This window comes from Bos indicus, chromosome 6 (assembly GCF_029378745.1).
Source record: "Bos indicus isolate NIAB-ARS_2022 breed Sahiwal x Tharparkar chromosome 6, NIAB-ARS_B.indTharparkar_mat_pri_1.0, whole genome shotgun sequence".
Taxonomy (NCBI): domain Eukaryota; kingdom Metazoa; phylum Chordata; class Mammalia; order Artiodactyla; family Bovidae; genus Bos; species Bos indicus.
Window position 1 is genome coordinate 11,908,084 of NC_091765.1, and position 25,521 is coordinate 11,933,604.

General features: G+C 38.8%; 1 protein-coding gene across 1 annotated transcript in view; it reads right to left on the reverse strand.

Moving 5' to 3' along the window:
• Positions 1-5,555: 5,555 nt before the first annotated feature.
• Positions 5,556-25,521, reverse strand: part of LOC109559976 (eukaryotic translation initiation factor 4 gamma 2-like) — a 99,879-nt gene continuing 79,913 nt past the window's right edge. Inside the window, 4 exon segments of the mRNA XM_070790989.1 lie at positions 5,556-6,183; positions 6,186-7,334; positions 7,513-7,558; positions 8,344-8,401. Of these exon segments, the coding sequence (XP_070647090.1) occupies positions 5,720-6,183; positions 6,186-7,334; positions 7,513-7,558; positions 8,344-8,401 (1,717 nt within the window). The 3' untranslated portion in view covers positions 5,556-5,719.

Sequence of the window (25,521 nt, forward strand, 5' to 3'; positions counted from 1 at the left end):
ACAAATGAGATGGTTCTACTGCTATGAATGAATTAATTGTGCTCCTTACTTTTACCAGTTAACTGAAAAAAAGCAAACTGACTTTGAAACCTGGGGAAGAACAGGACCAATGACTTAATTCTTCTTATTAATAATATAGCAACATGTGCTTGTGTTAGTTCCATCTAAATCTCCACGCTTTATTTGTTCACTTTAGGCAAATCTGCTGAATCAAGCAAGTGCTCCTCATTGTGAAAGTCAGTGACGGCTTTTTCAGGTGTGGTGTGGAAATAAAAACATAGAACCAGTACCTTATATGCAGGATCAAGATCTGAACTGAGTTAATTTGGTCAGAAGGAAAACATTTGTTTTGACTTCGATGTGGAATGCTCACTAATATAGACAATAGGCTGCATAATGAATTAATCTCAGCAAATTTCAAAGGATTTAAACCTTAGCATGTTCCCATATCCCCAAACTTATTAAATAAAAAATCAGTAGCAAAAAGATTTCTGGGAAAGCACCAAATATATTGAAATTATAAAATATATTTCTAAATAACCTGAAGATCAAATACTATGTTACAAGAGAAATTAGAAAATATTTCTAACCGATTGACAGGGAAAACACAATGCAACAGATATTGTGGGGTGCAGTGAAAGAAACGTTTAAAGGGAAATTTTTAGTTTTAAATTTAAAATTAAAATTTTGTATGAGATAGAAAAATTTTAAAGTCAGTGAAAAACAGAGTGATATCAGCAAATATAACAGAGGAGCTAGCTCCAAGTTTTTCTCCACAAAAAGTTAGAAAAGCTGAGTGAAAACTGCCAGAATCAAGTGGAAGAACCCTGGGAAATACCAAAAGGTTTTACAGCAACAAAGCATATGTTGATCAAGAAAAGGCAACTTTAAAACAGCAGGAGTGCTCCGTGGCGTTTTTTCTGTGACCTTGTCCAGCTTGCTCCTCAGCTCACTAGCAGTCTTAAGGATAAGAATCTATGCTCCCAGTTTGGGACCTTCACCCTGGCTCTGGAGTGATCAAAGCAGAACTTCTGAAAGAATAGTGTTCTGTTTTTGCCTGCCTTGGCGCTACCTGAAGGGATGATGGGAGGTACCTGTCTTTGTTTCTCCCAACTCAAGAATTGTCTCCTATATTGTCTCTAGGAGACAATAGTCTCCTAATAGTCTCTGCTATATTTGCTGATATCATTCTGTTTTTCACTGACTTTAAAATTTTGATATTTGGCAAAACTAATACAATTATGTAAAGTTTAAAAATAAAATAAAATTAGAAAAAAAAATTTTTTCTATCTCATACAAAATTTTAACTATTTTAAGTTTAAAACTACAAATTTCCCCTTAAACGTGTCTTTCACCGCACCCCACAATATCTGTTGCATTGTGTTTTCCCTGTCAATCAGTTAAAGGCAGAAAAGTGTCTTCAGAGAAGGCATTCCTAGAAAACACCGAGGCAAATGAACAGCTCACTGTCTCTGCTGTTTGGGACAAAAGACTGTAGTTGAAGCAGACAATAGGCATGCATAGGAGGAAAAGCTGGGAAGACAATGCTTTCTTTTGGAAAGCAAGGCACCGAAAAGCACTTGCATATACAAGGAATTTAGAGAGCCACATACTGCACAGGGTAAGATGCACGGTCAGAAAAATCCAAGAAGACTACAAGCTTTTTACCTCTGACTGTTCATTATACTCACCACAAGTTAAGAACTAAGGCTAAGGCATAGTTGTAACTAGCCTGGCTAAGCACTGAGGGGGTGCCACAACACAGAGCCAGCCTGCAGAGAATGGCAGAATTGTTTTAATTTTTTCCCCCTTTTCTTTCTTTTTGTTCCTTCTTTTTTTGGGGGGTGGGGAGAGGGGGGCGGGGGCAGGGGGGAGGAAGTCCAAGTATTCAAGGAAATTTCTGTCAAAACAGTAGCTGACCACAAGCTTAAGGAACAGATTTTAGACACCACACATGACAAAAAGAGTTTACAAAAAAAAAAGTTACAAAAATAATTTACTAAGTCATTAAATGACTAACTAAAACCCACAGCAAACAATGAGAACATACCCTGAGACGGGTGAAGAATATGACTTCCGTATTCACCACATTATAATACCCAAATGTTTTAAGGACTGGAATGTTATAAATTATTCTGCCATGAAATATTTTTCATCAACTATCTCAGGAATGATCAACACCAAGAACATATATTCCTCATAGACTGAAAGAGGAAAAAATTAGAGGAGAAATACAAGTTTCTGTCTGTCAGCCATACACAACTAACATTTTGTAGGGAAGCAGGAATTCTAGAGATGCTTGTGTTGCCGAACCACAAACCACAGGCAGAGAGCTTAATGATTTCAATACACACGGTAACTTAACACAGCCATAGGGGTTCAAGAGCATTAATATCTTAACAGCTTAATAGGTGCTCCTTCACTCAGCAGATGCTAAAGAACAAAGGTGTGCCTTGGCAAACATTCCCATAATTAAACTCTCATACTTTTAAAATCTAGATAAGGTGAGTATGTACACACTGCTAGATTTAAAACGGATAACCAACAAGGACCCATTGTATAGTACATGGAACTCTGCTCAATGTTATGTGGCAGCCTGGATGGGAAGGGGGTTGGGGGAGAATGGATACATGTATATGTGTGGCTGAGTCCCTTCGCTGCTCACCTGAAACTATCACAACATCATTAACTGAGTGTATACAAAATAAAAAGTTCAAAAGGAAATAAAAAGGAATAAGAATCAGAGACCCAGTATATCATATCACTAAATCTTATTAGCTGAGTTCTAAAATGGGAAAATCAATGCATTTATTTAATATAGTCCCCCTTATTGTCTAGTGGGTGACTGTTCTCCTTGATGAATACTTTTTTAAAATTCTTTTTATTTATTTATTTTTGGCCGTGCTGAGTCTTTGCTGCTCTCCAAGGGCTTTCTCTAGTTGCAGCAAGTTGGGGGCTACCCTTCATTGCAGTGCGCAGGCTTCTCAATGCGGTGGCTTCTGTTGTTGCAGAGCACAGCTAGGCTTCCAGGCTTCAGTAGTGGCAAATGGGCTTAGTTGCTTCATGGCATGTGGGATCTCCCCGGACCAAGGATCAAATCCATGTCTCCTGCATTGGCAGGTGAGTTCCACTAAAGAAGCTCAATGAATACTTTTAAGAGTCCATCATGGACTTTTAAGAAGTCCAGGAATACTTTTAAGAGTCCATTAAGAATTTCTGTGTGCACCTACCTTAAGACAAACCTATTGTCAACAGTATTTCCCTGTAAAGTTGTGATTTTTTTCTTCATGAAATCTTATGCTTATTATGCATCTGAATATATTTAATGAGTAAAGAAGGAGTTAAATTAATGTTTATGATTCTTACAAAGATTGCTACCATCTCCTCATCAAATGAGCACTTGGCAAAATCCTACTTATTTATTACTTTAAGCAACTCCCTCAGGGTACTCACTCTAGTGTTCTTTATTACTTTTATTTATGAAATATATTGGTAAAAAGCTATCTATTGTGTCTACACTTTCTATATCCTTAACATAAGTTCATAGTGAATGCAGTTTTGCTGAACTATTTTACTGCTTTGCAGCATAGTTTATCTTTATATATGACCAGAGCAAGATATCTCTTAGGAATGTCCTTATTAGATGACTGCTGGATAGAAAAATAGACAGATATCTATCTACATCCATACTTATCAAGCTGAAGCCCTGGAAATCATTGGCCAGGATAAGTAAGGCAAGTCACAGACCTAAAACATTCTAGTAAGTTTATTAAAAGTCAACATATTGAACACATAATCTAGAACATTGCCCAGATGGGCATAAGAGGAGTCAACTCCTTTATAGCCAGTAGATGAAATCAATGTCTGCTTTGATGTTAACCATTTAAATAATATTTATTCCTGCCTCTTGTTAACATACATAAAAGTCATTACCCAATAAGCCAACCTGCTTTTAACATATGACTTATTGCCATATAACTTGTTTCTCAGTTCAGTTCAGTTCAGTCGCTCAGTTGTGTCCGACTCTTTGCAACCCCATGAATCGCAGCATGCCAGGCCTCCCTGTCCATCAACAACTCCCAGAGTTTACTCAAACTCACGTCCATCGAGTTGGTGATGCCATCCAGCCATCTCATCCTCTGTCCCCTTCTGCTCCTGCCCCCAATCCCTCCCAGCATCAGGGTCTTTTCCAATGAATCAACTCTTTGCATGAGGTAGCCAAAGTACTGGAGTTTCAGCTTTAGCATCATTCCTTCCAAAGAACACCCAGGGCTTATCTCCTTTAGAATGGATTACTTAGCCATTAAAAAGAATACATTTGAATCAGTTCTAATGAGGTGGATGAAACTGGAGCCTATTATACAGAGTGAAGTAAGCCAGAAAGAAAAACACCAATACAGTATACTAACGCATATATATGGAATTTAGAAAGATGGTAACGATAACCTTGTATGTGAGACAGCAAAAGAGACACAGATGTATAGAACAGTCTTTTGGACTCTGTGGGAAAGGATGAGGGTGGGATGATTTGGGAGAATGGCATTGAAACATGTATAGTATCATATAAGAAATGAATCGCCAATCCAGGTTTGATGCATGATACAGGATTCTTGGGGCTGGTACACTGGGATGACCCAGAGGGATGGTACCGGGAGGGAGGTGGGAGGGGGGTTTGGGATGGGGAACACGTGTACACCCGTGGCAGATTCATGTTGATGTATGGCGAAACCAATATAATATTGTAATTAGCCTCCAATTAAAATAAATAAATTTAAATTAAAAAATAAATAAATGGCTGTAGGAGAAGACAACTCATTTATAAACTCATTTAAAATGTTTTGATTTTTATTCATCTTGTGTTCATATCCTTATTCCTCTTTTCTTGCACATATTGGTCATGTCTGATTTTTCCCATACTCACTCACAATGTTTTCTGCATAGTTCTGGGTATTAATGATTGCTAACACACACAAACATGCATGAAAAAACATATAATGTCATATTTATTGTCGTCTCTACCTATCTCTATTTCTTTTCCAGGTTTACTTCTGTTTCAGTTCAAGCCAGAGATATCTTACTTACACATTCTGGCCATTAGTTAGGCAACTCTACTACTCGGAGTTACTCTTTTCCCTGAGTTGTCCCTTTCCTCAGCTAGTTTCTTGTTGCACCATTCCCAAAACATTACTCCATCATAACATCTTCTGCAACTTCTCTAAAATCTTGATTCTCATTTTACTTCTTTACCTCAAGACTGACCTGTACCTTTGCCATTTCAGCCCCAAGAAAACCAAAGTCAAAGGGAATTTTGTTCTCAGCAGAGATCTAGTTCAAGGGTTAGGAAATCAGGGCCTCTGAATTAAATCCAGACCATATCCTGTTTTCTGTACAGTTCATGAGCCGGGAATACTTTTCATATTTTTAAATGGTTGGGGGAGAAATGAAAGAAAATAATAGTTCATGACATGAAAATTGTATGAAAGTCAAATTTCAATGTCTATAAATAGTGAAATCTAGCCATGCCCATTTAGACATGTGTCTGTGATTGCTTTTTTTTTTCCAAGTATCACAATGTTTATTGATAGATACAAGTACATAAAATCAGGGCATGAACATGACTTGATAAATTAAGTAGACTTAATTTCAATACTATAATAAGAGGGACCAATTCAAATTCTCACCATTTGTTTCACACCCACAAAGACCACTTCAAGGGCATTTACGATCTCTCAAAACTGATCAGTTTTGTGCAAGTAAACCATGTTTCTTTTAAAGAGACTTGATTTTTATTCATTAGGAAAGACTGAGCAGGCCTCAAGCTAACCTCATCTGCATTAAGCTGTCCTTTCTTAAAAAACCGAGGTGGCATATCCTTCGACTGTCCTTGCAGCTGGGATAAGAGTCCCTGACTCTGGTTATGGTAGAGCTGGCTTAGCCCCTGGCTTTTCATAAACTTGCCTCCCATCTCCCCAAACTGCGACTGTGTGGGAGGCATGATGTGTCCCCCATGGCCACTGAAGAGCTGATTTGAACGATGGCGCCCCATGGTGGGTGAAAATCTATCCTGGATAACTCCTGGGCCAATACCAATTCCGCTTCCTGGCATTTGTCCAAACATATCAGCAAGTCCTCCAAGTGGGTCCCTATCTATTTTCATCCTGGGTGGCATAAACAGTCCCTCCAGAAGAAGTCACTTCTCATCCCTTGAGCCATAGGAGCAGGAATAAATACTCCTAGATCTTTTCCTGCATCTTGACGGATTTGATTGATCATCTTTGGTCCATTGTCAAGAAAAGCTTTGCAAGGAGCCCAATGGTATTCTCGCAACTCTACAGCATCCTGCAGCAGGGAACGAATCCTCACCGGCAATTCCTTACTTAACATCAAGGAGCACATTCGGGCAAAGTACTGATCCATTAAGGGCTTGGCTCGTTCATGGTCTAATCTAGGCCCCACTGTCCTCATTATCTGACAGAGGCACTCCAAATCCTCTCTCATATCTTTGAGTTGGACTCTCTTCTTTTTTTCCAAAAGTGTTTTGATGCACTTATGAAGGATAGATTCATGAATAAGATCAAGCTTTCCAAGTTCTCCAATGAATTTGATGTTCCCCAACATCTTGATCTTGGCAATAGCTCTCTGTTCCTCCTCCTCAGGGAGGAGGGGATTTTCACGCTTATCATAGACATCAACATTTCTGGTTTGGTTTTCAAATTCATCTTGTAATTTGGAAATTAGGAGGCATCTGAATGTTGTGCTTTGCTTCTGTCCTGGTTGACCCTCTGCTGCTGGGCCATCAAAGTTTGGTGCATCTTCTGCCAATCGCAGACATAAGTGAGCATACAGTGAGCTATACTTTGGCTCTTCTAGGGCTTTTTCCACAATCAGCTGTATGACCCCTTTAAGGATGAGTTTAGACTCTACACCCACATTGAGGAGCTCAAGGCATAGCTTGTCAAACTTCTCAGGAGTAAGCTTGTTTAATATACCTCTTACTTTCCTGAAGATTGCATCACGTCGTTCTTTTTCATTTGCGGAGTTGTTTGCTGCGGAGTTATCATCTCGTCTAGGGCTTCGTGCAGGAATCCATTTCTGAGCGTTTTGCCCTGGGGTTTCCCCCGGGAACTCGCTGTTACCAGCAGTCTTGGGATAGTGCTGAGGTGCACCCCTACTTCCTCCTCCGCCCGAAGAAGCGCTGAAACGAGAAGCACCCACTTCTGCGATCGCATTCTCCACTTTGGCGGCTTGACAACGAAGAATCTTCAAAAGAATAATATTAATGGATGGGGTGGGGAGGGAAGAGGATGGGAGAAATGAAAAACCTTCACCGAGAACTCAGCAGCTGCTACAGCAGCTGCCTCCTCAGGATCCGGTCGTCGGGGACAGGGAAGGGAGGGGGAAGGGGAACGGAAAACAAAAAAGGGGGAGGGAAGGGGGAGGAAGGAGTCTGAACCGGCTTGAAATGGCTCAGAAGAGTCGCTGCTGCAACCACCACCCGATACTCGCCGCTACCTCCATAGAGCTCCGACTCGCTGCTGGCCTGTGATTGCTTTTTGCACTATGACAGCAGAACTAAACGTTGCAATAGACACCAGATACCCTGCAAAGCCTAAAATATTAATTACTGTTTATAGAAACAGTTTGCCCACCCGTGATCTAGATAAGACTTCCAAGTTTTGCAAAAATGTGAATTGTTTTTCACAGAGGTTAAATGATTTTCCCAAGGTCATGATAATTTATTGCTGAGAAAGGGCAGGGACTTTGATTCACACCCTCCTCACTCTATCACATGCAGCCTTCTTTTTATAAATATGTAGTTAACCTTGTAACTGAAAAATAGGGGGAAATACAACTTTTCCTGAGATCTCCTGCATTTCCAACGTTAGTTACAAAACACACCATGTAGGAAATCAACACTTAAGATGACTACTGAAACAAGGATTATTACAAAATACATAATTTGGCAGCAAAGATTATTTATACCTTCCCTAAGCAATAGATTTTAAAAATCAATGTTATTTCCAGTTAGGCAGAGTTGTACCAATACTCAATCTACTCTATAGTATTCTATTTACATGTTATTTTTATATACAGATATATTCTTAGAGGAAAATGAGAACAATTCTCTGAGATAATTTATCATCTTGCTTTTAAATGAAAAAAAGAAATAAGTTCTGTTGCTGAAATGTTCTCCACGTGTTCCACCCGTGTCAGGATAAATAATTGTTTGATCAAAATAGAAGTTGCCTATGGGCCCCTGGCTGAGGAGTTGATTCATGAATTCTCATTAGTAATTACAACTCTAGAACGATCTAGCAGCCTTTTGACATCCTGATCACCTACCTCCTTCCCCAGTCTTCCACCTTGGGAGAGACGGCAGTGTCTCCAGGCAGCTACAGATCTGTAGGGAAACAGAGGATACTGCAAGGATTGCAGTAGGCCCTGGTTTATTCTTTCCCAGACAAAAGGAACAGGAAACTTCAAACAAAATGCTCTAATTATCACTCTGTAACTGTATTCCAAATTTCTACTTTCTTTCCTTTGGCAAAAATACTGCTCCTACTATATTCGAGAAAGGGGAAGGAGTCCTCTGCCATCTTACTGGAGCCCATCCGCGCTGCTACAGCGTCTCACACCAGTTGACCCTGCATGGGCCTCTGGTCACTGCGTTTTGATCAGCTTCCCTGGAGCAGTGGCCTTACTGCTGCCTGGGCCTCAGTGCAAAGCATGTAGGGGAGACAACACTACCCTTTACTCTCTGCCCCCTTGACTCCCCACACCATCGCAAGCCCTGATGTGACCGTGATCTGAGATTAAGGCCTAACTAGAGCAGACGGGACAATCCACGTACAACCATATTCTAGGGGACTTCACTCACGGTTCAGTGCTTAAGGCTTCCCCTTGCAAGGCAGAGGGTATAGGTTTGATTCCTAGTCAGGGAGCTCAGATCCTACATGCTGCACAGTCAAAAAAATAAAACAACATAAAACAGAAGCAGTACTGTAACAAATCCAATAAAGATTCAAACAAATTGTCCACATCAAAAAAAAAAAATTCTTTAATGCCCCCCCGCACCCCCCACCGAAAACCATATGCTAAATCTGACTGCTGCCAGAGTCCAAGGACTAAGCTAACCTCAGCCCTATGTCTCCTCTGTGGACACAACCAGTCCAGAGACCTGCTCCTCATCTTGTCCCACCTCTAAAGAAGATATCCCCCTTTGTCAGACAGAGAATAAATTTTCTTATCACTTTAGGAAAATAACTACCGGTACCAACACAAATGGAATCTGTCTGGGTGTTTTCTCCTTTTCTTATTAGGGAAATGCATAGGCTTAAGTAATAAGACAGCATTGGTTGGGGCTTTGGCAAGAAATGCCTAATATCAAATTCCTGAAAGTACCATCAGACCCCGTGTAAATAAAGACAAACGAAGTTTAACTCACTATAGTGAGAAAGTCAGAGTCTTGGCAATATCTCAAAAGGAGGAAATCTAGAAGTTCTGAGGTCTAGGCAGATCTTTGAAGGCAGGGGAATAATAAGGATTGGGCAACATTTATGATACAACAGTTTAGGATTGTTGCATACAGGGAGGTGAAGGTTCTGAAGTGATAAGTAAACTACTGTTTAATAAATGATCTCCTTATATGAGCAGAATGCTATCTCTGATAAATGAATTTGTAGGAATTTCTTCAGAGAAGGCGATGGCACCCCACTCCAGTACTCTTGCCTGGAAAATCACATGGACGGAGCCTGGTAGGCTGCAGGAGTCGGACACGACTTAGCGACCTCACTTTCACTTTTCACTTTCATGCATTGGAGAAGGAAATGGCAACCCACTCCAGTGTTCTTGCCTGGAGAATCCCAGGGACGGGGGAGCCTGATGGGCTACCGTCTATGGGGTCGCACAGAGTCAGACACGACTGAAGCAACTTAGCAGCAGCAGCAGCAGGAATTTCTTACAGCCAATAGTAAAATCATTTACTGATTTTGTCTTGTCCTTTCCTGCCCCACTCTTCCCCCAAAGAAAACAATTAAGTCATGGTGACATAGCTGGTTTCAGTCACTAGGGTGATCTTTAGTACTCATAGTAGCAGAAAAGGCCAGGTGTAGTGCTGACAAATCCAATTTGTGATTTGGAGGAACCAGAGATCAAATTGTCAACATCCACTGGATCATTGAAAAAGCAAGAGAGTTCCAGAAAAATATCTATTTCTGCTTTATTGACTATGCCAAAGCCTTTGACTGTGTGGATCACAATAAACTGGAAAATTCTGAAAGAGATGGGAATACCAGAGCACATGACCTGCCTCTTAAGAAACCTGTATGCAGGTCAGGAAGCAACAGTTAGAACTGAACATGGGACAACAGACTGGTTCTAAATAGGAAAAGGAGTCCATCAAGGCTGGATATTGTCACCCTGCTTATTTAACTTATCTTCAGAGTACATCATGAGAAATGCTAGGCTGGATGAAGCACAAGCTGGAATCAAGATTGCCGGGAGAAATATCAATAACCTCAGATATGCAGATGACACCACCCTTATGGCAGAAAGTAAAGAAGAACTAAAGAGCCTTTTGAAAGTAAAAGACGTAAGTGAAAAATTTGGCTTAAAGTTCAACATTCAGAAAACTTAGATCACGGTATCTGGTCCGATCCCTTCATGGCAAATAGATGGGAAAACAGTGGAAACAGTGTCAGACTTTATTTTGGGGGGCTCCAAAATCACTGCAGATGGTGATCACAGACATGAAATTAAAAGACACTTGCTCCTTGGAAGAAAAACTATGACAAACCTAGATGGTGTATTAAAAAGCAGAGACATCACTTTGCATACAAAGGTCCCTACAGTCAAAGCCATGTTTTTTTTCCAGTAGTCATGTACAGATGTGAGAGTTGGACCATAAAAAAGGCTGTTCTCTGGTTCCTCTGCCTTTTCTAAGTCCAGCGTGTACGTCTCAAAGTTCTTGGTTCACTTACTGTTGAGGCCAGCGAGAAGGATTTTCAGTATTACCTTGCTAGCTTGTGAAATGAGTGCTTACTGTTTCTCTTCTTTTGGTCTTAATTTTTTTTAATTATGAATTTGGTCTAGGTATTTAATCATTTTCATTAGCAAATTTCTTAGAGCACCTCTGAGACTTTTTTCTCCTTTATCTTGAGTATGTGCATGCTAAATCACCTCAGTCATGTCTGACGCTTTGTGAGCCCATGGACTGTAACCCACCAAGGTCCTCTGTCTATGGAATTTTCCAGGTAAGAATACTGGAGTGGATGGCCATTCCCTCCTCCAGGGCATTTTCCCTATTCAGGGATCAAACCCATGTGTCTTATGTCTCCTGCATTGGCAGGAGGGTTGTTTATCATTGGCAGCACCTGGGAAGCCCAGTTATCTTGAGTACTTCTTCTAAAAGTGTTTTTAATGTGGATTTTTGTGAGGCAAAACTTCTTAGTTCTTGTATGCTTAAGAAGGTTTTTACAGTACCCTCACTTTCAAATGGCAATTTGGCTACATATAAATCCTAGATTGAAAGTTCTTTTTAATACTTTAATGGTATTAATGCATTGTTTTCTTAGAGTAATGTTATCTTTACTTTTTTTCCTTTAAAAGTGATCTGTTTTTCTATGAAAATTTTAGAATTTTTCAGTATTCTTAATTTTTAATTTACTGAGATGTAGCTTTTCTTAATATTTCCTTTTGGTCACAGTGGATTCTTTTAATCTGAGACCTTTCACTTTTTTTTTTAAGTTCTGCTGCTGCTGCTAAGTCACTTCAGTCGTGTACGACCCCATAGACGGCAGCCCACCAGGCTCCCCCGTCCCTGGGATTCTCCAGGCAAGAACTCTGGAGTGGGTTACCATTTCCTTCTCCAATGCATGAAAGTGAAAAGTGAAAGTGAAGTCAATCAGTCGTGCCTGACTCTTAGCGACCCCATGGACTGCAGCCTACCAGGCTCCTCCATCCATGGGATTTTCCAGTCAAGAGTACTGAGAAATTTCTTTTCATTATTAAAAAATTATCTTCTATTTTTTCCCTTTTTGTGATCCCTATTATATGGCTGCTGATATTTCTCTATGTAGGTTCCATATTTTTAACATTTCCTTTATCTTTGTATTCTCTCTTCTAGGAGAACTGCCCAATTAGACTTTCCAGCTTTCTTGTTTCTTTTTTGTCTGTATCTGTTCCATTTTGGGGGGCTTCCCAGGTGGCTCAGTGGTACAAAAATATGCTCGCCAATGCAGGAGGCTCAGGAGACACAGGTTCAATCCCTTGGTTGTAAGATCCACTGGAAGAGGGCTTGGAAACCCACTCCAGTATTCTTGACTGGAAAATCCCACGGACAGAGGATCCTGGCAGGATGCGGTTCATTGGGTCACAAAGAGTCAGACACGACGTGTTAACTGAGCACAGCACAGCACACATTCTGTTTGTTGAATCTATTATGTGTTTCATGTCATATGGACTATTGTGTCTAATACTTTTCACACCTAACATCGCCAACTGATTTTCTTGACAGTGTCTATTATTTTCTTATTGTTATCTTAACTAAATCATGTCTACTGTACCTATTTAAAATTCTCTATTTAGGCAATTCCCTGGTGGTACATTGTAGGACTCCATGTTTCCATTGCAGGGGGCCTTGGTTCCATAACTGGTTGGGGAACTAAGATCCCCAAAAGCTGTGGGGCATGGCCAGATAAGCAAATCAATCAATCCATCCTCTATTTAAAAACACCAGTTTCTTTTGATGCTTGTAAAAAGTTAATATTTTAAAATTTTGAAATAAAAATTCACTCAGTTAACATCTCTTTATTTAGAATGATCCACTCATATTCCTCTCGGTATATAGGCTACTCTGTCCAGGAATGCATATTTGGGGAAAATGAAAGAAAGAAATCTATTGTAGTTATTCAATTAGATCTCTTAACTCTCTCCCACAACATTCTAAATTTGTTGAAGGTCAAAGGCACCTTTTACATGTCTTGTAAAAAGAGCTCTGGAGCTTTGTATAAAGATTTCCTTGAGTCTATGCTTAAGTACTTATTTGTCTATTCATAAGAAGAAATTACAAAGACCAAAGAAAGAATCACCAGAAAGCAATAGGCAATTAATTTCTGGGGCACAATCAGTTCAGTTCAGTTCAGTAACTCAGTCGTGTCCGACTCTTTGTGACCCCATGAATTGCAGCACGCCAGGCCTCCCTGTCCATCACCAGCTCCCGGAGTTCACTCAGACTCACGTCCATCGAGTCAGTGACGCCATCCAGCCATCTCATCCTCTGTCGTCCCCTTCTCCTCCTGCCCCCAATCCCTCCCAGCATCAGAGTCTTTTCCAATGAGTCAACTCTTTGCATGAGGTGGCGAAGTACTGGAGTTTCAGCTTTAGCATCATTCCTTCCAAAGAAATACCAGGGTTGATCTCCTTCAGAATGGACTGGTTGGATCTCCTTGCAGTCCAAGGGACTCTCAAGAGTCTTTTCCAACATCACAGTGGCTGGGGTTATATTGAGTTTCACCTGACAGAAATCAGAGTCACACCATATACAATAAAAAATGAACAAGTGTGCAAAGAAGCAAGAATAATAATTAATGACTTGCAGAATGAAAAAAAATCTCAGTGGAAAACCCACAAAAACTTAGGCAATACAATTAAAAGATAAGAATATTAAGGCTGCTTTTATAAATATATACCATATCTATGATTATTCTAGGTTACTGCCTGGAAAGAATTTCTGTACTACAGAAGAGGGAATGGGAAACCAGGAGGAGATGCCAGCAGTCTAAGAGATAAAACTGGGAGTCTAAGTATAGAGAGAAGAAGTCTAGCATTCATCTAGAAGGAGGGAGAAGAGTAGATAGAAGTACAGAGCACACCACAGAGACCTGCTGAGAAACCCATGTAAGTCTTCAGTTGATTTCTGATCATTGCATGTGTATGACGATCTCAAATTAAATGGACAAAATGAACCATCTTGAGCACGTTAATCCCTTTTTCCCAATCACCCCGTACTACTTAATAACTTCTAAAGTTTGGGGAAGAAGTGCTTGTGGTGGCATAGATGCTATTTGTGCATTCAAGAACATAGGCATTCATTCATTAAGACTGATATGACTACAGTCAGGGCTAAGTACTCAGTCTTTGAACAAAAGAGATATTCCCCATGGGAACTAGCTAGGTCTCGGTGACTAATTGATTGTATTGGATCTTTTCTAATACAGGAAGGACAGAGAATGGGCTTTACTGAGATGGTCATAGATTCTTGATGTCAATAGGCAATCTCCATCCACAGTCCTTCTGCCAGCAATACCATCTGTGGACTTACAGAAAGCCTCATCCATTTGCCATGATATCTCATCAGACAACAAAACCAACTTATACCAGAAATGTAGCAATGGACTCACAGCCATGGAATTTGGTAGGCATTTTACTAAATTCTCCAATAACTAGTATTAATCTACTTCATTTGGTAGAGTAGCCTTGTGTTCAGTAGCTGTACCAGCTGGTGCAAAGTGAAAAGGTAACAATGGTTACTCTACTACAAAGCAAAGTTGTAACATTCTCAAATTTATAGCTTATCACCAAGAACAATGCCAAGTACATAGTAGATACTCAATAATTTTTAAGTAAATAAATGAATGGCTCAGATCTTTATGATTCTCATTTTCTCATTTTGATAAGAAGCAGGTGTAAATTCTATTTGGGTTTAAGGTTGTTGCATCAAAACAGGTCACTTATTTTTCAGTAAAACATTAATTAGTAAGAATTGATCAGAAATGCAGCTGCTTCTTTTTGCTGCTTCAAATTTTTATAGTACCTAGGAGAAAAATAATCAGTATACCAAACTGAAACACTCTTATGGCCAGATCTCTTTAGCTAAGCCAAAATTATCTCTAATTTATCTCATAACAAAAACTCACATACTCAAAGTATATCTTTTACTTCTTGGATTTTCAAGATATTATCAACCCAATAATGTGTGTGCATGCTCAGTCTCTCTGGTCATGTCAGACTCATTGCAACCCTGTGGACTGTAGCCCACCAGGCTCCACTGTCCATGGGATTCTGTAGGCAAGAATGTTGGAGTGGGTTGCCATGCCCTACTCCAGGGGATCTTCCCAATCTAGGGAACGAACCCATGTCTCCTGAATCTCCTACACTGCAGATGGGTTCTTTCCCCACTGAGTCACATGGAAACCCCACCCCAATAATGATGGTGCTCAGTGGGAAAGTTCTCACATACAGGACAGACGGGCATGAGCACTTTTTCTGTCACCTTGAGAGATAAGTAGGAACAGAATTTCAATACATCTTTTTTAAGAGATTAATTACTTAATATGATGGCATTTCCATTTTCATATTAGCTGTGTCTTGCTTCCTTTTGGAATTAAAAATTCAATGAAAGCAAGCTGGGACTTAGGTTATTGCAATAAATCTTGCACAGGAAAATGGAAGAAATGGCATTAATGAACATACAATACTTAAATACAGATGATTAAACATTTGGGACAAAGCTAGGGAAGTTCTAGTATATTTTAAACATATTGATATCCTCTTTCATTCCTCAGAGTGTTTGTAAACATATTAGAACAAGCAAGAAAAGTTACAAAATAAAATTTTAAAGTGGATCTTGGCATGTAAAAATGAGAATAAAAAGTTAAATATGTTGGATATAAGTTTCTCTATATGGTAGATGGTTTTAGTATATCTTAATAAAAGTTCTCTTTATGTTTATTAAAAATGACTCAGTCCAAAAAATATTTATGTCATTTATAGAACTGTTACATTTTAAGAAAAATTGCTCCTTCTATAACCCTGAAAAAAATTACATAGGTTAAGAAAAACTATTGCAAATCTTTTAAAAGCACCCTTGTGCCATACTTTACTTGTTTAGCAACATTTGCTCTGATTTAACAGTATGATGCAAAGCATTTAGTTGAAACAAGCAGTTAATAGCATAGAAGCAATATCAGGTAAGCCATATGAGCTTGTAATTAAATGTTAATTGTCTTCTGATCCTTAAACTAGATACCTAAACTGAATAGACCACTATCAGCAAGAGATGCAAATTATATGAATGCTGTAGGTACCCCAACACAAGTGGATTGATAAATATTTTATTGCTTTCCTAAGTGTCACTGAAGAATTCTACATAATTTCCCTCATACTCTAAAAGCGGTAGTTTCAAAATGTTTGTCCTATTATAAATAATCAAAACTTATTTTAAATACAATTTTCCTGAGTGCCTCAGAAAGCTAACCAGAGATTGCATTTTGTATATTTTCTTTAGGTAGATGAGAACTGGGGGCAATATACTTTTATATTTTTGATGATAAAATATCAACAGTCTTCCATTCCAACCTCTTTAACTTATGCATGTTATATGTATGGCTAACTGAGCAATTTACTTTTTCATCTAAATACCCAGCATTCCCATACCTTTGTATATTTGCTTGCATTGTTAATACAATGTTTTCTCCCAACATCTATGTTGCCCAACAAATTCTATCTCCTGTCGCTAATATTTTACTCTTGTGTGAATATACTGATCCACATAGATAGAAATTAACTTTCCCTTCTTTGAATTTTCACAATGCTTTGATATTAGTATTTTTGGCATGACTCTCATTCTGTTGTATGATGTAGTTAGCATTTCAGAACTCAAAATTACTTTCATAAACTAAAGAACCTATAGGAAATAAAACTCGACATGTGAAATGCAAAGTATTCCATTTAGTGGGGTGGGGAACCCACTAAAACCCAAGAAGTGAATATTGTCCATATAATAATAAATAATTATGGGATAGTGAATATGAATGGAAAATAGCCAGGTTGTCACATCTGGTTGTACTTTTTTATCTTATAATCAGAGAAGTTGACTAAGAAACACTCATTATATAAAGGAGGTCAGAAGGTACAAACTTCCAGTTATAAAATCTCCTAATAATGAATGGCACGGTGTCTATAGTTAATAATTCTGTATTAAATATTTAAAAGTTGTTAAAAGTAGATCTTAAATTTCTCATAAGTTTTTTTTACTATGTGTGATGATGGATGTTATATAGACTTACTGTGGTGATCATCTCATAATGTAAACAAATATTAAATCATATTGTACACCTAAAACAACTATTTTAGCAGTGTACAATCTTATTTTATTTTTTTTTCATTTACATATATATGTATCAATTCTTTCTCAGATTCTTTTCCCATTTAGGTTGTCACATAATATTGAGCAGAGTTCCCTGTGTTTTACAGTAGGTCCTTGCTGGTTATCTGTTTAAAATTAACGGTGTGTACATATCAATCCCAAACTCCCTAACTATCCTTGAAACTAATCTAATGTCATATATTAGTTACATCTCAAAAAAGAACAAAAAACACATTATAGAAGCTAGGACCTTTTGAGGGGGAAAAGGGTAAAAGGATTTTTTTTTTTTTTAAGATTTAAAGGTTACTGTGCAAAAACTGATGTTTCATTTTATTCCAGTGATGGTATAAAAATGAAGAATTTTCCTGTGAATTAAGTCTTTTAAACAGTCATTATTTTATTAATGGTGGGAAATACTGGTGTCTTCTTTTTTAGAAATTTTTAGTAAGTAGAGAATTTTATTTTTCTGAAATATTTAAATTAATTCTACCTAAGAAGGAAAAGTAACCTTGTAAGAGACAAACTTAATAGGTGCAACCACAATCAACTTTATATTGTTTATTTTCTTAGTCCTTTCCACACAGAGTCTCAGACCCGATACTGAACTTGAAAAGGAAAATAAAGTCCTGTGTAATTTGAAAGCTAGGAAAATAGTGTCAGTTTTCTTGTTTGATTAACTAGGGGTTAAATAGAAAGTCTTATGGAAGGTTATGTCACCTTTTTTCACTGTTGAAATTTTTTCCAAAACTTACCAGAGCAATTATATTTCACAGAGTATAGCATTTGAACACAGTTTCATTTTCACAGAAGCTTCAGGAACTTTCAGGGTATAAGGTTTATTAACACTAATGATAAAATCCTGTATTTTGAGGCACTATACAAGTGGGTATCAGTTCAGTTCAGTTCAGTTGCTCAGTCGTGTCCTACTCTTTGCGACCCCATGAATCGCAGCACGCCAGGCCTCTCTGCCCATCACCAACTCCTGGAGTTCACTCAGACTCATGTCCATCGAGTCAATGATGCAATCCAGCCATCTCATCCTCTGTTATCCCCTTCTCCTCCTGCCCCCAACCGCTCCCAGCATGAGTCTTTTCCAATGAGTCAACTCTTCACACGAGGTGGCCAAAGTACTGGAGTTTCAGCTTTAGTATCATTCCTTCCAAAGAAACCCCAGGGCTGATCTCCTTCAGAGTGGACTGGTTGGATCTCCTTGCAGTCCAAGGGACTCTTAAGAGTCTTCACCAACACCACAGTTCAAAAGCATCAATTCTTCGGTGCTCAATCTTCTTCACCATCCAACTCTCACATCCATACATGACCACAGGAAAAACCATAGCCTTGACTAGATGAACCTTTGTTGGCAAAGTAATGTCTCTGCTTTTGAATATGCTATCTAGGTTGCTCATAACTTTCCTTCCAATGAGTAAGCATCTTTTAATTTCATGGCTGCAGTCACCATCTGCAGTGATTTTGGAGCCCCCCAAAACAAAGTCTGACACTGTTTCCACTATTTCCCCATTTCCCATGAAGTGATGGGACCGGATGCCATGATCTTCGTTTTCTGAATGTTGAGCTTTAAGCCAACTTTTTCACTCTCCACTTTCACTTTCATCAAGAGGCTTTTTAGTTCCTCTTCACTTTCTGCCATAAGGGTGGTGTCATCTGCATATCTGAGGTTATTGATATTTAATTCTATTCAAATGATGGGGTGAGACATTTTGTGTTCCATATTATCGAGTATCAATCTTATTAACTATTGCATCATTTCCTTAGGGCACATACTACACAGTCTTCTGTAAAAATCCATATTTAAAAGTAAGATAATTGCTGCAGATCACTGACTGAGGCCTTTGGTTTTACCCTTAGAGTGGAGATATTGTCCAAAATAAGTAGGGAATTCTGGAGATGCTATTGACCTGCTTAATTTGGCATGAGTGTGTGCAGTGGGAGTAAATCTGCTGACAAGCTCAGTTTCTCTCACTCGTCTGATCTAAGGAGACACTGAGTCAACAGAATAGAATTCCAAAAGCTTCCCTACTGCAAAGCTCACGCCCTTCAGAGTGATACCTTTGTCCTCTGAGGTTTATTCAACTGCTTTAGGAAAGTGATCGCCTGAGCAGTAAAAATAGAACAGTGTCCAATCAGAAGAGGGGGAAAAATAAGTTAGATTTAGCTTAAAACAGTGTAGCACATTTCAAAAAATTTATCTATTTTATTTATTTTTTTGGCAAATTTGTGTAAAATTAAACCTTCTTTGGAGCATACTTTATAGCATTTTTTTTTTTTAGGATATCTGACTCCTCTCCTTATCATTCTCATTCTCTCATTGAAGCAGGATGGTTTACAAATTTATCTCCCTATCTACAACTCACAACATGAAAAGAAGTGGGGAAAATTGGCGCTCTCCTGAATTGGCAGCAAATCTGCTGCTGCTAAGTCACTTCAGTCATGTCCGACTCTGTGTGACCCCATTGACGGCAGCCCACCAGGCTCCTCTGTCCATGGGATTCTCCAGGCAAGAACACTGGAGTGGGTTGCCATTTCCTCCTCCAATGCATGAAAGTGAAAAGTGAAAGTGAAGTCGCTCAGTCGTGTCCAACTCTTAGCGACCCCATGGACTGCAGCCTTCCAGGCTCCTCCGTCCATGGGATTTTTCCAGGCAAGAGTACTGGAGTGGGGTGCCATTGCCTTCTCCATTTCTACTTATTTATCCATTCATTGACATCTGCTCAGTAACTCCAAAGACAGGAATTGAGTCTAAGTAAATAACCACACCTTGATCCTGCCCCAGGCAGGTATTCTAGCATTCACTTGTCCCTGTGGCGTGTAGTTTGTGTGTTTGAAGATTATATTTGGAATAAGCTTATTTCAAAACAGCTTGGGACTATAGCCAACTCCAATCTTTTGACCTTCCCTATGAGAAAATTAAGGAAAATAACTTTATAAGGTTACTAGTAAGTAATTAACAGAGGTAAGACCTATAGGGTATCTTAGAGAATTGGGAAGTTAAAGAGTCATAACACCCTTTCAGTGATAGATTTCTATGAATTCCTAGGAATAAGACACTTCAGGTTCATTTTCTGTAGTAGTGTAGTCATTCATTCTAATATTATTCAAGCACCCACTATGGCTGGGGAAGGAAATGGCAACACACTCCAGTATGCTTGTCTGGGGAATCCCATGGACTGAGGAGCCTGGTGGGCTACAGTCCATGAGGTCGCAAAAGAGTAGGACATGACTGAACAACTAACACACACACACACACACCTTCTATGAAATAGGCTTGTGCTCCAGACAAACTGTAATTTTGACAAAACATGGCTTGTGTATGTTAAGTGATACAGATAATCTGGAAGTTGCAATGCAATGGATTAAGTTCTCCTTGAGATACAGTGATCATACTGAAAAAAAATTGGCTGAGAAGTATTTGAGGCACAAAGGCCCCAGAGAAAATTTGTGGATATTTTGGGTACAGGGTCACATTCTTGGAAAATGAAAAGTGATTTGTGAGGAAATGAAGTAACTGTATATAAATTCTGCTTTCAAGAAATCTGATTAAGCAAACAACAGCAAAAGAAAGGCTTTGTGTTACAATGGCAGGCATCAAAGAGGGATCCCCCCACTCCACCCCCCCACTGCCCCAATGAAACAGTTAAGTGTATTTATACACCATAAGAAAGAATCAAACACATAGAGATATAATTAATGGGGCAAAACACCTTCAGAAATGAGATGCATTGGATCTAGATATGCATTGGCTATACTTTCTAACAAGGAAAATAAGATATTGACAAGGAGTAGATACTTGACATCCAAATATAAAGCAAGGTTGCCAGCTAACACAGAAAGAAAGCCAGGCCAGGAAAGGAGTAAGATGAGTGGGGTGAATACTATCCTTGTATTTGTGGGAGCTGGAAGACAGAGAAGAAATGGGAGAAGCAACTGACCAAGGATGTTTTGTATTTTTGTTCTTTTGTATTGAAAGACAAGCAGAGATTAGAAAGTGTTCACTTTTAGTACCAACGATAAAGCTCAGGAATGCAAGAGGTGAGGAACAATCAGGTGAGAGGAAGAGTTGATGGTTTGGCCATTTTCAGGACAGTGGAGAAGAAATACTTGAGATGAAGTCTTTGGGAAGGCTGCAGAGAAAGTATCGGAACTTCCAAACCTCAAAATGCCCAAAATACAGAGAAAGAAGACAACACAGGATAAAGAGAGGGAAACTAAGGGTCTCGATATAGTAAAAGACCATAGATACATGGGAGGAGGAGATAGCGAAAGCCAGGGGGCTTAGATGACTAAAAGGGTTGGTGGATACTAATAATCCCAAATTGGGGAACCTTCAGGGGGTAACTTCCTGTGTGCTCTCTTGAAGTGTATATTGAAGCACTGCTGCTGCTAAGTCACTTCAGTCATGTCTGACTCTGTGCGACCCCATAGATGGCAGCCCACCAAGCTTCCCCGTCCCTGGGATTCTCCAGGCAAGTGATTATATTTGAAGATCAAATAAATAGGATAGCCATGGAATTGGATAGGACCTCAGCTTGCATATGGAAACCATCCAGAAGAATGAAGAAAAATGAGATGGAAAGAAGACTGTAAAATGGGAGCCAAACCCCTCAATGAATATGGAGAAGGACTGATTCACCAGAAAATTGACAAAAGAGGGGAAGTTTATGTTACAGAGCCCAAGCTCACTCTGCTTTCCACACAACAGATCAATGAATAAGAGATGAGGTGTTGAGGCAAGGAATATGACTTTATTCAGAGAGCCAACTGGCAGAAAAGGTGGCAGACTAATGTCTCAAAATATCCATCTTATGAAGGTCTGGATGTCAGGTTCTTTTATAGATCAGAGATGGGGGCAGGTGAGTAAACAAAGTGAAAAGACCATCAGTCTTGCAAATATCTCAGAATGGCAAGCCTCTGCCAGAGGATGTTTTCATTTCTTCTTTCCTGCCATCAATAGGTGGACAGGGTTCTGAAAAAGGCACTTTACCAGTCAGGCAGAGGGGCAGGATTCTCTGAAACAGGACATTATGTATGATTTTAAAAACAAAAGCAAGTTTCAATGCCATTCTCCCAAATCCGAATCGCCAGTCCAGGTTCGATGCAGGATACAGGACACTTGGGGCTGGTGCACTGGGATGACCCAGAGGGATGGTATGGGGAGGGAGGTGGGAGGGGGGTTCAGGATTGGGAACACGTGTACACCCATGGTGGACTCATGTTGATGTATGGCAAAACCAATACAATATTGTAAAGTAAAATAAATAAATAATAAATAAAAATTTTAAAAAGAACTTAAAAAAATAAAATAAATAAAAACAAAAGCAATGAAAAGCAAGTCAAAGAAACAATTCCAAGATGGAATCAGAATTGGCTCTTCCCTGAAACCTTTAGAAGGTGGTAAACTTGATTACTATAAACTTTATAAAGACAAGAGGTTTTTCTCACATGCATATGTAATAATGGTCTAGAACTGGCCAAAAAAAAAAACACAACAACCTAGGAAAAATGCTATGATTGCGTTAGAAACCTTGGGGTGTAGGAGAATGAACAAGACTGTGCTTGAAAGGGCACAAGTGAAGTCAGGTGTTTGGAGGACATCCAGGTTTCAGTTGAGGCATAGAGGAGAAATGTATAGAGAATTTGTCATATGCTTCCATCTGGAATATTACAACATGTACTTAGTTTTAAAGAGAACCATTTCAAAAGCTTCTGGTGCCCTTTCAAGGTGATTTCTTAAGGGGAAGAGTAAATGCACATGTTTATCTCTGTATCTATCCCAAGTAGGCATCTGTATACTTGAGATAAGGGAGTGGTCCTGTTTGTTGAATCCTCATCTGATATACAGTTTAGCAAACAACAGACTCTTAATAAATACTTGTGCCTGCCATATTATAGGTGACCCACCTATACTTGTAGAATGACTGTTATCCAGGACATAGTATATAAAGCCTTCTTCATGTTTGCTTCTTGTTTGTTTTAACCTTTGAAGAATAAGGGCTTCCCTGGTGGCTCAGATGGTAAGCATCTGCCCGCAATGCAGGAGACCCAGGTTCGATCCCTGGGTTGGGAAGATCCCCTGGAGAAGGAAATGGCAACCCATTCCAGTACTCTTGCTTAGAAAACTCCATGGATGGAGGAGCTTGGTTGACTTCAGTCCATGTGGTCACAAAGAGTCGGACACGACTGAGTGACTTCACTTTGAAGAATACAATGGCTTCCAAAGTGAAGAGTTTTTCCCAGCCTGTGCATCTAAAAAACTGGTCTGAGACCTTCTCTTTAAATAATTAAATTCTATAAAACAGGACATCTTTTCTCCCAGTTTGAAAAGGGTAGCCATTTTTCTACCTATGAGAACCTTCCATTTCTTTTTGTATTATGGTGTAATTCATGGATTTTTATTTTAATGATAAAAAAAATCTAGTCAGAAAACTGCCATTTTTTTTCAAGCCTTCTTTAAGTAGACACCTAACTACTATCCAGTTTCACAGTGGACATTTATATATTTTTCTCATGCTTGTAGCTGTTTTGCGTTAGTACTGATAGATGAGCATAATTACTGCTGCAAAAGTAAGTTAAAAAAAAAACCTTTAAAAATCTAAAAGTGTCATTATCAGTGAAAATTCTATTAAATTCTAGGTTATATATGAGACATTTTGCAGTTGATACTTCCATGTGCTCATAATAATACAGATAAATTTAGTTATTGGATATTCCCCCCTAACTAGGATATAAAGTTATTCCATTTTATCTAACACATGTGTCCATTTAACTTCACAAAGAATTTTAAAGATTTCATTTTATGTAATTTTATAAATATTAGTCCTGCTAATATAAATGTTTGTTTCCTTAGACTCATTTTGAGTTTGAGTATTCATTTTCAAATAGTCAAATATTTATAGAGTACCTACAATGCAAAAAGTGACATGCTAGATTTTTGCTAGAAGATTGGGATTAAACTGACTTCAGATACAAAAAGTTCAATATGTATACATAATGAGACATGCTATTTGTTTACAAAACTGTAGAGGTCTATTATAGAATGATCAATGATATCTATTTTTTTAATTACTACAAACAATTCTGATGATTATATATAAAAATATCTGAGTACTTCTGAGTACTGACAAAATTTGTTCTTGACAAGGTTTATTCTTTTGGATTTCTGTTCTCCTATTTCACTAAACTGTGTTCTATTCTGCTATTGTATTCCCTTGAACTTGGCAGGATGCATTATGCAAATAAGTACCTGGTTCCTATCTATCAGCATGTGAGATCCCCAAAATGTCTGCTTTAACATGCTGATTAAAGTTAACCCCATGCAAATAGGAGAGCACACTAACTCAGTGCAAGATAAATGTCAAGGGTGTTCTGTATTCTTTCATACAAACTTTCCATTATAAATGTGACAGAATTAAGATGTTTTCAGTATACCATGATAAAAGACTGAAAGACTGAATCCGTGTTTCACAACAAAAAGCTTCTTAAATAAATCCATTGATCTCATTAAGATTAACCAAGGAGAAGGCATGTATTGGCACTGAGGTAAGTCATGAATGTATAGGGACAGTTTTAAATAATCATAAAATTAATATATCTTCAGAATACATCCTATAGGCAAAAAATTCTATTGAGTAGTATAATTAATAGGATCCCTGGTGACTCATGATGCAGAGTACATCATGAGAAATGCTGGGCTGGAATAAGCACAAGCTGAAATCCAGATTGCCGGGAGAAATATCAATAATCTCAGATATGCAGATGACACCACCCTTATAGCAGAAAGTGAAGAGGAACTAAAAAGCCTCTTGATGAAGGTGAAAGAGGAGAGTGAAAAAATTGGCTTAAAACTCAATATTCAGAAAACGAAGATCATGGCATCCGGTCCCATCACTTCATGGGAAATAGATGGGGAAACAGTGGATACAGTGTCAGACTTTGTTTTTTTGGGTTCCAAAATCACTGCAGATGGTGACTGCAGCCATGAAATTGAAAGATGCTTACTCCTTGGAAGGAAAGTTATGACCAACCTAGATAGCATATTCAAAAGCAGAGACATTACTTTGCCAACAAAGGTCCGTCTAGTCAAGGCTATGATTTTTCCTGTGGTCATGTATGGATGTGAGTTGGACTATGAAGAAAGCCGAGCGGTGAAGAATTGATGCTTTTGAACTGTGGTGTTGGAGAAGACTCTTAAGAGTCCCTTGGACTGCAAGGAGATCCAACCAGTCCATTCTGAAGGAGATCAGCCCTGGGATTTCTTTGGAAGGAATGATGCTAAAGCTGAAACTCCAGTACTTTGGCCACCTCATGTGAAGAGTTGACTCATTGGAAAAGACTCTGATGCTGGGAGGGATTGAGGGCAG